Below are 17,625 nucleotides of genomic sequence, written 5' to 3'. Positions count from 1 at the left end.
CAATGATCTTGAGCATCATCAGCAGATTCCACATCCACATCACCTCCGGATGACTGTATCTCAGTACACACGAGCTCCTGTGGTTTTGTGTATCATCATTTTTGTTTATTATGTTTTCCAGCATCATCATATGTTTGTAATATGCAGTGGTGGAAATGGTTGAGGACAAACCCTATTTCAGGACACGTTTTATATTTTTAAACCATAGATGCAGAAAATCCCACTGTGAAATCTGCATTGTGTTGGAGGCTGTTAAAAGATGGAAATCCTCTACATTTTGAACTGGAGCTTCATCACCCCTTGAAATACACTGCCGTTCCACACCCGTAAGACCTTCGTTCATCTCAGGAACACAAATTAAGATATTTTTGATGAAATCCGAGAGGTATCCCAGCAAACATTGGTTCAACGGCAATGTTGTGTCCCTGGCCAAAAATAGTCGTGGTTGGATGGCATAAATCTGTAAAAATATGTAACACAGAACATTTGCTAAAAATGCATTCAGATGCATGTCTACAATTCTCTGGGGTTGAGTGTGTAATTGTTACTTTGACTTTTAGCTATGTGTAGTTCAATATATAATAGTTAATTAATTAATAAGATAACGTCAAAGGCGTCCGTTCATATTTCATTTTGGAACTATTTTTCAACCATGACGGGACGTGTTGGAGGGACGTCTTTTCAACATTCATTAAACATCAAGATGTGTGCTCGGATATGACTTGTCCATAGACAGCAATATAATCAACACATTCAATGCCCAGAAAGGAACTAAAGACATGGTTAAAACAGTCATGTGACTGCAGTGGTTCAACCTTAATGTTATGAAGAGACGAGAATACTTTTTTTTGCAACAAAACAAAACAAAAATGACAACTTTATTCAACAATCTCTTCTCTTCTGTGTCATTCTCATATGTTGTTTACGTCCAGTGCTTCCAGGTTCATCGTCAGAACATCGACTCATTATTGGCATGACAGTAGGTTTTTTTCCCTGCATGTCATGTGCAGAGCTTCATAAGATCCATGTAGTCTTTGACAAAAACGTGATTTTTCAGCTTTTTGCTCAAAATCTTCCTTTTTTTAATGAAACTTACCCACATTCAACTATTGATAAAAAAATGCATGAAACTAGAATAATATGGGTTATTGTTTAAAAACATGGCAACCGCCTAGCAACCACACAAATCACCCTGGCAACATCCTAGTAACCAGCCTGAGTACCTTAGCAACCACATTCAAACACCCTAGCAACCACCCAGAATATCTTAGCAACCACATAGCAACCACCCAGAGTACCCTAGCAACCGCATAGCAACACCCTAGCAACCACCTTGAGTACCCAAACAACCGCATAGCACACCCTAGCAGCAACCGAGAGTACCTTAGCAACCGCATAGCAACACTCTAGCAACCACCTTAAGTACCCTAGCAACCGCATAGCAACACCCGAGAGTACCTTAGCAACCGCATAGCAACATAGCAAATAGGGCTGGGGGATATATCGCATGTGATTGTCACGCACATTATATCGCGTTCATATCGCAGATGAATCGCCTTCGATAATGAACGCGATATAGCGTGGCTTGTCAGTGATCTACGGTTCTGTCTATTAAATGCCGCTCCATTTGAAAGCAGGTGATGGTGATTTAGCGGTAATCAGGGAACCGGCTTTACTGATAAAATCACAATCACATGCGATATATCCCTCAGCCCTAATAGCAAACAAACCAAATACCCTAGCAACTGCATAGCAAACACCTTAGCAATAACCCCGAGTACCCTAGCAACCGCATAGCAACACCCTAGCAACCACCCCAAGTACCTTAGCAACCACATAGCAACACCCTAGTAACCACCTGAGAACCCTAGCAACCGCATGAGTTCACGTAAGCAATAAGCAACTGTGTTTACGAGGATACTCACAGTGACGGGTTTTTTGACATAATTGTGTCTGTTCAAGCACAAATAGATGTGGAAGAGAACTGAATTCTCTTCCACACTCGAATAGTATAAAATGGCTTGAATGTTAAAACTGACAGGACCTAAAACATGTGCAAAAGATAAACTTGCTCTATGATACATATATGCATATCATACATCTATGCTGCCTTCAAAAATCCATCAGATGAAGGTTTCTCAGGAGACAGTGAAGATAACATTGGATTCGGACGTGCCTTGATGCCTCCATGGAATGCGTCCTCTGAAGGCAGCCATATTAAGTTTTCGGACGCAGCCTTGCTCATATGGGGTGTGTCTCAACAAAGTCCATTTAAGACTATAATAGTGTGAAGGAAAATAAATCAAAGCAACTGGTGGAATAATGCAGTAATAGGGAGACATTTATAGGCCTACTACAAAGCAGAGTATTTAAGATATAAAGATAGTAATAATAAGCAGGCCTGAATGGGACGTGTGAGTTTAAAATATTCTTACATCATAGTTGAAATTTACTGAAATTAATAGAGACGAATAGAGAACAATTTTAAACCTCATTGTGCAGGCAGTTTACAAGGGAGGATGTGTCTATTGAATTTATTTTCCTTTTCAAAAAGACTGGACTGGACACTTTAAAATAAACAGACTTTAGCAGAACTAGTGATGCGAGAAACGAAGCTTTTCAAAGCTTCGAATCAATTGAATCAATTGCTTCGTAAAATGATTCACTGTTTCGAAGCGTTCGAAACGCGACACGCTGGTGACCCCTGCTGGTCAGAACTGTGTAATGCAACAAAAAACACCTTTTACAAACCAATTGCAAATGTTTTAATGAAAATAAAATCTACCAAATGCAATTAACTAATCATCTGATAAGATTAATTATCAAGTGTCTGTATAATATGTGTTCTTTTATTAATTTTCAGGGCTTGTTTGAGACTATTAACTACTATTATTCCCTTTAATTATACTAATTTCTCATTAAAACGTCTACAAATGTATAAAACTGATCAGAAATCAGGTAAAAACCATAGATACTTGTTCAATGATTCGCCATCTCAGAGAATCGGTTCATAGAGAGATCATCGCCCCCCAGCGGTGAACCGTTAGTAAGCCTCGTTTACTGAAATCACGTGACTTCGGCAGACGCGCGCTCCGAACTACTGATTCGAAACAAAAGATTCGAAGCTTCACGGAAACGCCCAATCACTAGCGTATGTAGAACAGCAGGTGGCAGTAATGCAATAATCCTGAACTACTGCGAAACCCCACCGAAGAAGAAGAAGAGGCGTTGAAGCTTCCAGAAGCCTGTACGCTAGCTTCTCTTCCTCTGTCCCGTGAAGCTGCCCTGGTCTTCAGCAGAATGTCCGCGATAAAGTCTCTAAACCCGAAAGCGGAGGTCGCCAGGGCTCACGCGGCTCTGGCCGTGAACATCAGCGCCGCTCGCGGGCTTCAGGATGTGCTGAAGAGTAACCTGGGGCCGAAGGGAACGATGAAAATGTGAGTTTGTGAGCGATAGCCGCTTTGTTAGCACGTGCGTGTCGCACAATAATCAGCTAACGGTTAACCGGTCAGATCGACATGTGCTCCGGGATTACTGACGGTCTCCCCGCCGTGAGACATGACAGATACAGTGTTTTAATGCTCGGAGAATCTGTTTGTTAAATGAAAGTGTTTTGATCCTCTGTGGTTGTCAAGAAGTTAGCATCAGGGTTGTCAACTCATCGTGGCAGTAAACCTCATCTGGAGCTCGATTCTTTATATTCTGTGGCGTGATTTAATGCATCTTTGGGTTTCACCAACTTTTTAATTGAATCCAGCCATTTTAATCCAAGCACGCATGAACTAAAGAAAAGATGAAAAAAAAAGTGTCGTATTAAAGTCGACATGAAATAAAAATTAAAAATTCAATTTTTGTTGAATATTGCAGTACTTAATGTTATTTGTGCACTTTTTGTATTTATTTATGTGTACATCTTTCATCAAAACTCCATCCTCTTGCAGCCCTGAGGGCGGGGCCACCTGTCAATCACTCTGATCAAACGACAATGATTCAGTAAATACTCGATGGACTAAATTAAAGGGTTAGTTCACCCAAAAATGAAATTTCTTTAATTTATTATTCACCCTCATGTCGTTCCACACCCGTAAGACCTTCGTAAATCTTCGGATGACAAATTAAGGTAGCCAGCAATGACATTTCCTCTCTCAAGATCCATGAAGGTACTAAAAACATATTTAAATCAGTTCATGTGAGTAAAGTGGTTCAATATTAATATTATAAAGAGCCAAAATAACAACTTATTTAGTGATGGCCGATTTCAAAACACTGCTTCAGGAAGATTCGGATCATAAATGAATCAGTGTATCGAATCTGCTGTTCGGAGCGCCAAAGTCACGTGATTTCAGCCGTTGGCAGTTTGACACGCGATCCGAATCATGATACGACACACTGATTCATTAGTGCTCTGAATCTTCCTGAAGCAGTGTTTTGAAATCGGCCATCACAAAATAAGTTGTTATTTTGGCTCTTTATAATATTAATATTGAACCACTGTACTCACATGAACTGATTTAAATATGTTTTTAGTGCATTAATGGATCTTGAGAGAGGAAATGTCATTTGCTCAGGCCTCACTGAGCCATCGGATTTCATCAAAAATATCTTAATTTGTGTTCTGAAGATTAACAAAGGTCTTACGGGTGTGGAACGACACGAGGGTGAATAATAAATGACAGAATTTTGGCTGAACTAATCCTTTAAATCATACTCAATTTTTTTTTTCTTGTTCGCGAAGCCATTTAGGGAAGGAAAGCCTGTTTCATTGCAACTTAAAATGTACATTTATTTACTTATTTATTTTCTTGTTCAGAATTGACAATGAAAATTCAGTGTTTTTGTCTTATCATGATTCACTATTGTAAGCCTGTTATAAGTGTTTATATTTTAGATCTGATGTCGGGATGAAACTTCCGTTTCATGCCGAGTTTAAGAAACGTTTACTTGCGCACAGGCACAGAAGGCATGTGCTAGTTGAGTCACCTTTAGTCCTTTTGATGTGTTTTTTCACCACCGCTAGTTCTTTGACGTCGGCTTGGTGTGTCCTGGGATCAAGGTTTAGGTCTGTTTATATTCACATGAGGATGCATTAGGTCAAGAATAGCACATAATTATCTAAAATGTGCAAAAAATGCTACTTTAAAGCTGGAACTGCCACATGGGGAAGCGCTGCATATCATCGGTCCTACTTCCAGGTTCCTTTTTTAATGCTGAATACAGACTACTGTTATTTCATCTCACACGGGCACAGAACATACTTTTTCGTTGGCCTTTGGCTGTCCTCTTCCATTTGTTCAAATGCATCTTGTGACCCAGACGCTGCTGATGTGAGGCGACAGCACATCACTGCTAGTTCTTTGACGTCGTTTTGCTGTGTCATGGTCTTTAGCTGTTCTAAAATCACTGTAAACCACGCCTTCACTGGGCCTACTGCTTTTATAAAAATTGCAACATATCTAGCAAGATTTCATTTAATTATAGGCCAAATCTTTCACCAAGCAATGTAGTTCAGCAGAAGCACACAGACGCAGTGGTGCAGTATGGGTGAAGGAGGCCACAGGTGTGTGTTTATAGAGTATTTTACAATGGCTTTGAATACGGCCCAGCCAATCATCATCAAAGACTGGAGCTAAGTGAATAAAGTGAATGCTGCATGGAGCGATGTCATGTTTGTTGTGCGTGTTGCACCTGATCTTTTTATCTATTAAACCCCTAACGAGTTGTTCTGTTCCTTTCACAGGCTTGTGTCTGGTGCAGGAGACATCAAGCTCACCAAAGATGGGAATGTTCTGCTGCATGAGATGGTAAGGGATTTACTTAAAATATTGATTTCTCGATTTTAATCTATTCTCATTTTTACGAACCGATATCGGTTCTTAAATCCCAAGAATCGATTAGTCTAGTCTGTTTTCAGTTGATGAATGAGCAGAATATGTAGCTCCTCCCATTCAATAAATCACAATAATCTGTTACTTTTGATATGAAAGTCTTAGATTTCAAATGACGTCCATCTTATTATGAGATTCAAAAAATAAATACCGTTTTGGCGCTGTTTAATGTGGCGTGACGGATCGCTTTAGCGCCTCAGTTAAAGAGAAGCATGTGATCATCCTCTCCTCCGCTTTAATACCAGTTACAGCGCAATAAACATGAACATCTGAAGGTATGTTAAAATATACAGTACAACTTACTGAAATCTGTATCATGTCTCGTGTAATCGCTCAGTGTTTCAACCTCGGAAAGACTCAATAAAACAGCTTCAATGTCACGTGACGTCACATTTACCTCAGAAAAACATATTCAGTGACCATAAACTCATTAGTCAGCTAGAAAAGTGCTCTAGAAAGCATTCTGATAAATATAGCTATGCACTGTTATATATTCATTAATATTCTTCAATATTTAATGCATGTTTTAATAAATCAGTTATGATAGCCGTGATTTAAATGTTTATATTTGAAAAAAAAAAAAAAAAAAAAAACGAATTGGAGTAGAAATATGACTCTGTAATTCGTAACTTTATTTATAAAATTTGTCACTGCCATTTTGTTTTCACAAGCCAAAACGGTGTACCAGTTCTAATGCAGTTACCGACAATCCTCATTTTGGCTGCGTGAGATTCTCCAGCTTTGTTGTTGTTGAGCTGTTAAAGCTCCGCCCTCTTCTGGAAAGGGGGCGGGGAGGAGCAGCTCATTTGCATTTAAAGGGACACACACAAAAACGGCGTGTTTTTGCTCACACCCAAATAGAGGCAAATTTGACAAGCTATAATAAATGATCTGTGGGGGATTTTGAGCTGAAACTTCACACACACATTCTGGAGACACCAGAGACTGATATTACATCTTGTGAAAAGGGGCATTATAGGTCCCCTTTAAATGTAGAGCAAGCAATCTCATTGGCTGCAGGATCAGCAGAGGCCAATCAGCTTGTGCCATGCAATAATGATGCGATTTCTTGCAGATTGCTTGCAAAGGCCCATCAGCCTGTGCCCTCTAGAGTTTAATGACTGAACTAGGTATTTATATAAATGCTCCTCTCTAGAGTTTGATAATTCCTATGTTCATATATTTATTGGGCTGGGCTTGAATCTCTGGATGGTGATCTCTCAGGTGCTGTAACATATTGTGTATTTGTCTGTGCATTATTATTTCCTTTTTTGGTCTGTAAAACACTATTAATTCCCTGTTATTCAAGCCACTCTTTGAAAAGGCATGTTTTTTTTTTTTCTTTTTTTTTTTTTTTTTTTTTTTTCAGCAAATCCAGCATCCCACTGCTTCATTGATTGCCAAGGTGGCCACGGCCCAGGATGACATCACGGGAGATGGCACAACATCTAATGTGCTCATCATTGGAGAACTCCTCAAGCAGGCCGACCTCTATGTTTCTGAGGTTTACACGCGCTTCTCATATTTCTAAGTTTTTCTTAAGTTAGAAGTCATGTTCCCCTTTAAACCAGTCTTTTTCTTGTCTGAAGGGTCTTCACCCCAGAGTAATTGCTGAGGGATTTGAGGCTGCGAAGGAAAAAGCCCTCGAGGTGCTGGAAGAGGTGAAGGTCATGAAGGAGATGGACAGAGAGACTCTCATCCATGTAGCGAGGACCTCACTCAGAACCAAGGTCCATGTGGAGCTGGCTGATTTACTGACAGAGGTGAGAAACGTTTGAATGTCTAACACTGTGTTCATGCCAGATAACATGTTAGGACAGAAAGTCATTTTAACATGGAAGAAAAAGGATTGATTGCATGTCACTGTATCACAGTAAGTTGGCATTGTCTTCAATGGGGTCATGAAATGGAAAATTAAAATGTCTTTGGTATTTACACACATTAGAGGTTACGCTACAATAAAAACACTGCAAGTTTCTTTAAGTAAATGCCCCAGTTTTATTTATTTATATATATATATGTATATATGTATAAATCCATTTTGATTAATTTGAGTAAAAATGTGTTTTCTTTACCAAGAAAGTGGCAAAATGAAAACCACTATTTTCTGTTTCAAACTTTCACATAGCATCTTTTGGTTATAAAAACATTTAAAAATTCTAATCTAGATTTTGATTTTTCAATTTTTTTCATTATTTTTCATTATAAAAACTCAAAATGCAATTAATCCATCAATTATTAAAGTTATTTTTCATATTGAAAATACACAACAAAAAGTTGATTCACATATATGACAGCCTCTGAATTTTGTTGATACTAATCTTATATACAGGCATTTGACTAAAAATACATTCAGTCGTCGCTCCCAAAATGAATTCAACGAGTCATGCTGTCGTGGAACAAGCAACAGCTGCATTTTTCCTCCTCCGAGTCGAGTGCCTCATCTTCTGAATCTCCTCATGTAAATGATTACATTTCCATGATTAGGTTTCTTCCCCACTGCAGAAACCACCACAGGTTCATCAATGCTGTTTTTGTTGATTACAAAGTACATAGCAGATAAGGAAAACTAGGATGCCAGGTGTATTCAGAGCGCCGCCATTACTGTTTACAGTGCGTGGAATAGTGCGCTGTGATTGGTTGAGCGGATATATCACATTCTGCAGAGAAAGGAGACTGGCGTTTGTCGCGTTTGGGAGAAAACATGACAGAATAACATAACGGAAATCACATTTTGCGCAAAATTGCTAACTGACTTTTCAATACCGACCAGATAAAATACTGATTTTGTTGGAAACTTTTAACTTAAAAAAAAAAAGAAAAAAAAAAAAAGGCATTTATCACTTCAAAATACAGTAAATAATTCCTATTTATGAATTAATTGGATTTTAGAAAGCCTTTTACTTTTACTTCAAATGGTTGATTTCCAACACTGCGTGTGTGCTGCATAACCACGTGTAAACATTAGGGCTGTCAAGTGATTAATTACATGTAATTAATTAATTACAAATTGATCTTATCAAATTTGGCAGAGAAATGACCCCCAAAAGATCATTTAAAATCATTTTTGTCTTAAATGAGAAAAGTATTAAACATATGATTAAAAGGAGCTTTAGAGAATAAAAATATTTTGATTAAACAATTTATTACACAACTTTAAGGCTACAAGGGCCATGATTTTTATTTTTTTTTTCTTTCAGAAACTGCATCTGAATTGATATTTGGATATTTACAGACCAAAACAGTTTGCTTTCCAACATTCTTTCTTTTGCAGAACATAAAATTATATTTTGACATCAAAGTACGGCAAGATTTGATTAGAGAGCAAGATCTTACATACAAATATTCAGTTATTGTCATAACGCCACCAACTGGCAACAGGAAGTGAAGTGTTTAACACTCATGCACTCCTAGCATAATTTTAAAATATGCAAGTGTTCAACATGGTACAAACATGTTCATCGCTGCTTGCAGCTTTAATATTTTTAGAACTATATACAGATTAAAATTTGGTTACGACACGTTTTTTTTTTTTTTTTTCTGAATTGGGATCAAACATATGACATCAAGCATACTGTGGTACAGTTTGCCAATCACCGCATTGGGCATTTATGTGCGTTTCTGAAAGATGTAACGGCCTTATGGAAAATGATTTTTACAAATTTAATTGGTGCAAAATCTTTACTAACTTCACAAGCTAATCTCCAGAAACACAAAGATCTGAAAATGCATTTCATGACCCCTTTTAATATGATCAGTATTAATTAGATAGGACATCTTTCCCCAGTACGTTCACATTTGGTCCGTCTGTAACGCGTGTGTGCTTTTACTTCAGGCTGTGGTGGACGCTGTTCTGACTATCAGGAAGCCAAACGAGCCCATCGACCTCTACATGGTGGAGATCATGGAGATGAAACACAAAACTGACAGTGATACACAGTAAGACTCAGAGAATGGCTTCCTCTCTTGTGTGGATTGCAGGCTTACCTTAAAGGAAAACGTACAACTGTTTGTGTTTATTTGTGCTTAGACTGATCAGTGGATTGGTGCTGGACCATGGAGCCAGACATCCTGACATGAAGAAGAGGGTGGAGGACGCTTTTATTCTCACCTGCAACGTTTCTTTGGAATATGAGAAAACGTAGGCTTTACACATGTTTATTTGTAATTACAGTAGGTTACTGGGTGCTGCTAATTATCTGTGTAATTAAATAATCGGCTGTTTTCACAGCGAAGTGAACTCTGGGTTCTTCTACAAGAGCGCAGATGAGAGAGACAAGCTGGTGAAGGCTGAGAGGAAGTTCATCGAGGATCGTGTGATGAAAATAATCGATCTAAAGAATAAAGTGTGTGCAGATACTAAGAAGGGCTTTGTGGTCATCAATCAGAAGGTAATGTATGATTTTAGTCTGTGGAATAAAGATTTAACTTTTACAGCTTGTTAAATTGCTTAGTTAAATGAATCAAAAAATGTTTATTTTCTACAGGGTATTGATCCATTTTCTCTGGATGCTTTGGCCAAAGAGGGCATTGTAGCGTTGCGCCGAGCGAAGAGGCGGAACATGGAAAGGTAAGAGAATAATGTTAGGGAGGGGTGCTCCGAGACCGGTTTGATTCCGATACTGAAGTTTTTTTTGTTTTGCTTGACTGATTGATATTCCTTGTGTATAAATCAAGGTTATTTTCCTAAATTAAGTCTAAAACTATTGGTCAAAAAACATTTTTGTAGACTGAAATAAAATAAACAGGGTTTCCACGGGTCATGGGATTTCTGGAATATCATGGAATTTTAGAAGGTCTATTCCGGACATTGAAATTTTTTTTTGTCCAAGTGATGGAATATCAGAGATTTAAATTTAGATTCTAGCTTCCATTTATCAAAATGTAATTTTTCTACAGTGCATTTGTTTTTTATTGCGTTGTGTTGCAAATTTTTATGATTAGGCTTTTTTTTAGCAACATTTTATTCCCTTCCTGCTCATCAACTTAAGTCAAATGCAGTCACCTGTACCTGTTAACTAAGGCAAACATGTCAGGAAAATGTAAATTTCAAGAGCTTTGGGTACAAAATGACCGATAAGACCGTCCTAACCAGCCGCGACACAATGAAGGATTCTATTTTTGAAGTTATTTCTATATTTCTGGGATTTTGCAGCTAATAGTTAAGGTCATAGAGCGGGAACAAGGACATAAATGCACAAAGTTTGATAGGGGTGGGTGATATAACCTAAAATTCATATCACAATATTTTCCACTGTCCAGACGATATCAATATTATATTGTGATGTGAGGAAAAAAATTGGAATCACATTTTAGTAGACTTTAGTTGAAATACAGGCAATATGTGTATCTTATCTAGGGGTGGGAAATGAAATCTTTAGGCACTTCATGATCCGATTCCAAAAGGATTCTTGGTCCTTTTTTTTTTTTTTTTTTTTTTATTAATTTGTTTTCACAAATTAAGGTATTTTTGATGAAATCCAAGAGGTGTATGACTTGTCCATAGATAGCAATATAATCAACACTTTCAAGGTCCAGAAAGGTACTAAAGACATCATTAAAACAGTCACTGTGTGTGCAGTGATGTGACTGCAGTGGTTCAACCTTAATGTTATGAAGAGACGAGAATACGTTTTGTGCACAAAAACAAAACAAAAATAACCACTTTATTCAACAATCTCTTCTCTTCCCTGTCATTTATATTTATGTAGTAATCACAATGAAGGCTTCAGTGTTTACGTCCGAATAGGGCTGGGTACCGAACTCGATACTTTTTAGGTACCGATCGAACTGCCTCGATACTATCGAGTATCGAAAAGTGTCTTGTCATTCGGTACCAAATTTCGGTACCTCAGAATGGAGCCGAGTAGAGGGGCGGAGAAATGCGCTACATTATTATTTATATCTAAATATATAAAGCTATACGTGCGAGAGAGACCCTATGTGCGAGAGGGCGAGTGAATCAACGGTTTCGTTTTCAGTTTATCTCCGAATGGACGGGTGAGAAACGGCTGTTTATGTGAGCAGCCGGTTCACTACAGATACTGTTAACAGAAAACAAAAGTGTCGCGCAATGTTTTTTAGACTAGTTATGGACAGGTACAACACACAGCAGCTTTACATCAGCGTTCGTCCCTCAAGTCTATGGAAACACGCGACCGGTTCGTGACAGGCTCGGCCTCTGGCTCCAGAACGCGAACAATTCTGCTGAAAAAGAGGTATCAGCGTCCTCCTGATACTGCGGATAATCTGTGGGTCGGGCCAAGTAATAAAATAATAACATTCAAATTAATTGCGGGTGGATGAGAGATGAATCATTAATGTGTTGATTTTAATAAAGACACAGAACTCTTATTTCACGGTAAGACGCAACGAACTTGCGTCACTCTTACTTCCGCTTTGATCTTGTTAATAATAATAAATTTTTTGAAGAACAATTGCTGAGTGATTTAAAAAGAGCCTCACATACTGAATTTTTGCACTGAAAGCTAAACTGTATTAAAACTATTTGCACTGATTTATTGTGTTGGGTAAATTTTGTTAATTTGTGCTTTTTTTATTCCCCGCAGTGGCTCAGGAGTCTTTGAGTCTGAAAAAAAGTCAACAAAGTTAAAATATAAAACCAAAGATTTTTTTTTTTGAGCTTATGTAATCTTGTTTAAACAGATTTTATAAAATTGGTATCGAAAAAGGTATCGTTTAGGTATCGGTATCGAAGTCAAGGTATCGGTATCGTCTCGGTATCGAAAATTTTTGAACGATACCCAGCCCTACGTCCGAATGCTGGCTCAGTATTGGCCAAAGCTGATCACGTGATCAGCATGAGCCTGCCAATAATGAGTCTGCATTCTGACGTAGAACCTGGAAAGTTCTGGATGTAAACGAATGAGAGTGACACAGAAGAGAAGAGATTGTTTTATTGTTATACTTTTATTTGTGTAAACTCAGATTAACGAGAACTTTGTGCCTTTTGTAAAATAAAACAAAATAAAAAGGATTGCGTTTTCTGCCGTCTCCCTGAACTGGAGCGTGTCACAAAAATGAACCGAAACTCGGCGAATAGCTACTTGCATCACAGACATGAGGAATATATCTATAGAAAGCTTGAAATGTCTACTTTTAAACCAACCAATTCAAATCGAAAAATACTCTCTGCTTATGTAATCTGTATGAAAGGTGCACTTCGTGTTCACTGTACTGCAGAGATGAGTCCGCACCGTCAACTTCATCTTTGCAGAAATTATTAATAATTACAATGTCTCCTTGATATTTTTTTCCAGACACATTCATAGTCATTAGCCTACTTTTGCCGGTGCTTTGCGGCAAGTGATTAGTGGACTAATGGCTTAAATGAACGACTAATAGTCGACCATTAAGATCTTTAGTCAGGGGCAGCCCTAGAAGTTTCTACATTTATTACATTTATTGTCAATATCCATTTTCCCCTCTTACTATTGAAAATGTGTTCTCTTCCCATAAGGCTGTGTCTGGCGTGCGGTGGGGTAGCGATGAACTCTGTGGACGATCTGACGCCTGATTGTTTGGGATACGCTGGGCTTGTGTACGAGCACACGCTGGTGAGTGACCAGAACTCTGAAAAACAGTCTGAAAGTCAGTTCATTGTCACTTATGTTTGGCTTTTTGTATTAGGGAGAGGAGAAATTCACCTTCATTGAGAAGTGTGGTAACCCTCGCTCCGTGACCCTGCTGGTGAAAGGGCCCAACAAGCACACCCTGACACAGATCAAAGATGCGGTTAGAGACGGGCTCAGGGCGGTCAAAAACGCCATTGAAGATGGTAGGAGACAACCTTCAAACATTAGAATATGTTGATGAATATAACTGAGAAGTTAAGAATATATTACATTTCACACTGAAGAACTATCACTTGGGAATATTAAGAATCTCTAGTGCTCCACTAACTCCCCATGTTTCTTCGTGAAATGTTTATTTGCCAATCTTCCTGTGTAGTTAATACATCATAAGACTAGTTTTAGCATACACTTGTTCTATATGGATGATTACGACATAAGCATATAAATTTTCATATTCCTTAAACACTTTCATTGCCCATGAAAGTATATATTGCCTCTTGGGATATCTAGTTAGCATTTCCATTAGTTGTTTTAGGGGTATGGTGACATTTCTTAGATGTTTGGTGCTGGTTTTCTCATGTTGTTCTGTGTTTGCAGGTTGTGTTGTGGCTGGGGGCGGTGCGTTCGAGGTGGCTTTGGCTGATGCTTTGGTTAAACATAAGCCCAAAGTAAAGGGTCGGGCCCAGCTGGGTGTGCAGGCGTTTGCTGATGCCCTCCTCATCATCCCTAAGGTACTGGAAAAACCATGGAAATCGATATTTTGATATTTTGATATTTTGATATATGTTGATACTGAACGGTTCCAATACTCCTTTTCTGCAGTATGGATACACTGATACCAGCTGTGCATACTTGCTTTCTTCTTTCTGATGGCAAATTGTCGCACGCCGCCACCTCACTCCTCGTCTCGTGGTTGAATAGTGCTTGTATTGCAAATAATTTTACTCGTTCCCGCAGGTTTCGCGCTCACACTCATAGTGTGCGCACCACTGATCTATCGATATAAGTGGCGCTCACATAAAGCCGCCTCTCAAACAGGTCCCGAGAACAAATTGACTTCTTTTTCGTGGCTTATTGAACTTAAACAGTCAAATACATAGTTATGTCTGGGCGGGTATTCTGACACAGTCAGTTTTCGAATAAATAGTTGAAAATGCATGTTGTGTAACAGTATATTGGATCCGTGCATCAACTCTTAAAGTGACATCAGCCTAATAAACCTGCTGAGAAAATCACTCGCTGCTCTTGACTGAATAACTTTTGTAACTTTAATTTTAAGCATTAATTTGTATTTAACTTTTACAATTAAATCTATCCAGTGGTATTTTACATTTTGATTAATTTCGGTAGTATTTCTTACCTGAATATACTGTTGGACCCACCTGAAAAAACTTAAGCTGTTTATTTTGTCTCGTTATTGTATTGTATTTATATTGTATTTACAAACTGAGATAACTAATGATCTGTATGGCAGTGTATATAAGGCAGTTTTCCCTGTGGTATCGAAAACTGTATCAAAATATTGATATTTTTCAAGGTATCGAAGTTGGAAAATCCAGTATCGTGACAAAGCTAGTGTGCACAATATAAATCACTTGAATCAACAAGCTTTTTGTGTGTAAAAGTGCCTTTGACTTAATCATTTATCTCCTTCTCAAAGGTTCTGGCTCAGAATTCAGGCTACGACCCTCAAGAGACTCTTGTGAAGCTGCAGAGTGAATTAAAAGAGACTGGAGAACTGGTGGGAGTGGACCTGAACACAGGCATGTGACCATCTCTCAAAATAGCGCTCAATTATTTTTCAAAATCTCAATTTTTAGCTCTGAAATAGCTTAATGTTTTTTTTTCTTTTTCTTTTGTAAAATCAATGTTTAAGATGTAAAATTTTTCTAATGCTGTAAATCAGGGGTGCCCGTTCCAAATAAATTATTCGGCTTCAGGCACATCCCTACATATGTGTGTGTTAAACATGAATGTCTGTGAGCTTATTTCAGGTACTTGTGGTAGTATTTTGGAAGGGAACATCTGCATCCTTCAGTTGATTTGTGTCTGGTCTAACATCAGTGTTGTCTTGTTTGCAGGTGAACCGATGGTTGCGGCAGAGGCCGGTGTGTGGGATAACTACTGTGTGAAAAAGCAGCTGCTTCACTCCTGGTGAGATCTGTTCCTCTTCTGTAGTGCAGGACTGGTAACACTCTTCCTCTTATCAGCATGGCTGTTCATCTATAGATAATGCAGTCAGACACCATCATCTGTGTTTGAGTGTCTATGAAGGGAACTGACCATCTTCAGAAAAGTTTTGATGGCATTTTCTTTTCATCCTCCCTCCATATATCAGGGCCGGATTAACACCAGGAGCTACTGAATACTATAGTTTTATAAAGCCATTTAGTTATATACCTTTTTACCATGGTATGGAGAATGCGGCATGTATAGGTTTTACCTGTGGTTAGCATGATCTACAAGTGAATGGGTGTCAAAATAAACTGGCATAGGGCTGCACGATTAATCGTATTATAATCGTGATAATGATTTCTGCCTCTATGGACTAATTCAAAATAATCAGCCCAATATTTGCTCCGCACATTATCTCAAATGTTTCCAAGAATGGTTAAAATAGTTTATCTGTGGATTTAATAGAATAGTTTACCTGTGTCATTGCACCGTCTGACAGTGACGTTAAATCCACGCTACCCTTGACTTCTGTAGAAACCATGGAAAACCAAAGGCGCTTTAATTTGCCATATGTTTAATTAGACAGGTGAGCAAGTGTTTGGATCAACAGAAAACTAATTGTTGTATAGCACAGCATGGTTATAAATCTTTTTTTATTTACAGAGACATGTTTGTACCATTTCTCAGAGACAACACTATTTTGTCAAGTGGTTAACACAGCATAATCAGAAAGAGCTTTTTTTTTTTTTTCTTCTATATTTTCCACCATACAATATATTTTAAAATTAAGTTCATGGAATTAATCAGCACAAGTCATCCAGCTTTTATGATATTCTAATATCAATCTAGATTACTGCGGTGTGCAACAAGTAGAATGATGTTATAACAACTTTCAACACACTCAGATGTGTTTTAGTCTGAATGTTTTGACCAAGTAAAACAGCACAGTTTTAATTCATCAGATACGAGTTATTCAGCACTTGTGGCATGTTTCATTAGAAATAATGTGAATTTAAGTGATCAAACGTAACTGTAACAAACTTCATGGAACGAGGCAGACATTAAGGACTATGAACGAATGAGTCACACGCCCGTATTCTATTCTTGTGCTTGCCGTCACCTGTAACCATAGTGACCGTGATCAAAGTGCATCAAAGACACCCATAAAACAGGAAATGATCACAGTCGACAGTACGAGTTTCGGTGTAATCTTAATTAACCAACAGCAGCTTTTTATACCGTGAAGCATTCGAGTCACACACGCCACACAATGCAGAAACATACTTCACATGACCGACAGCTACTAACTTAAAGCAAAAATGAAAACGCGCCACGCACATGAGGAGTCTAAATGGCTGAAAAACTAAATTAAATGCACAACAAAAATGAAAAAAGGTTCTGGCATCAGTCTCATCTCTTCTCTCTCATCTGACAGCACTGTAATTGCCAGTAACATCCTCCTGGTTGATGAGATCATGAGGGCTGGGTTGTCTTCACTCAAAGGATAGTCCACCATAAAGAAAGCCACTGTGTCAAAGAAGAGGAGACGACCACCCAGATCTCTGCAGTTATCCCACCTGGACTCAAGACTACAATTCTAGGCTGTTGTCAACATGTTTGTCTGCTCGTTCTCTGTACCCAACCAGTTTTGTCCATTTTTATGACCCTAGGAAACGTTGCTCCCCTCCAATCAGTTGGTTTATTTAAGAAATTGTTGCATAAGCACTGAATTGCAATACACTTTGTTTTGTACCCATTAAACGTTTTGCTTTCTTTGTGTGAATTAAGCATGAGCTATTTCTAGTCAAATCAAGAATATTGATTTGTGTGTGTGTGTGTGTATACAGTACATAGAAAGACCGTTCACTACTGTTACTGTGAATGGGAGAAAAGACAATGTGCGATATGGTGGAATATGACATGCATTACATAAAAAAAAAATGGAAACATCACATCACATCACTGCAAGT

General features: G+C 38.2%; 1 protein-coding gene across 1 annotated transcript; it reads left to right on the top strand.

Annotated features, from left to right (window-relative positions):
• The first annotated feature begins 3,217 nt into the window (after positions 1–3,217).
• Positions 3,218–17,416, top strand: cct6a (chaperonin containing TCP1, subunit 6A (zeta 1)). The gene is made up of 14 exons (XM_067375460.1): positions 3,218–3,437; positions 5,738–5,801; positions 7,255–7,389; positions 7,475–7,648; positions 9,721–9,824; positions 9,916–10,026; positions 10,117–10,276; positions 10,373–10,455; positions 13,366–13,462; positions 13,536–13,683; positions 14,078–14,211; positions 15,141–15,243; positions 15,562–15,634; positions 17,091–17,416. The coding sequence occupies exons 1-14, from the start codon at positions 3,301–3,303 to the stop codon at positions 17,161–17,163; spliced, it is 1,596 nt and encodes a 531-aa protein (XP_067231561.1). The 5' UTR covers positions 3,218–3,300; the 3' UTR covers positions 17,164–17,416.
• The last annotated feature ends 209 nt before the right edge of the window (positions 17,417–17,625 follow it).

This window comes from Chanodichthys erythropterus, chromosome 22 (assembly GCF_024489055.1).
Source record: "Chanodichthys erythropterus isolate Z2021 chromosome 22, ASM2448905v1, whole genome shotgun sequence".
Lineage (NCBI taxonomy): Eukaryota > Metazoa > Chordata > Actinopteri > Cypriniformes > Xenocyprididae > Chanodichthys > Chanodichthys erythropterus.
The sequence above is the reverse complement of the archived record's forward strand: the minus strand, read 5'-3'. Positions and strand labels throughout refer to the sequence as shown.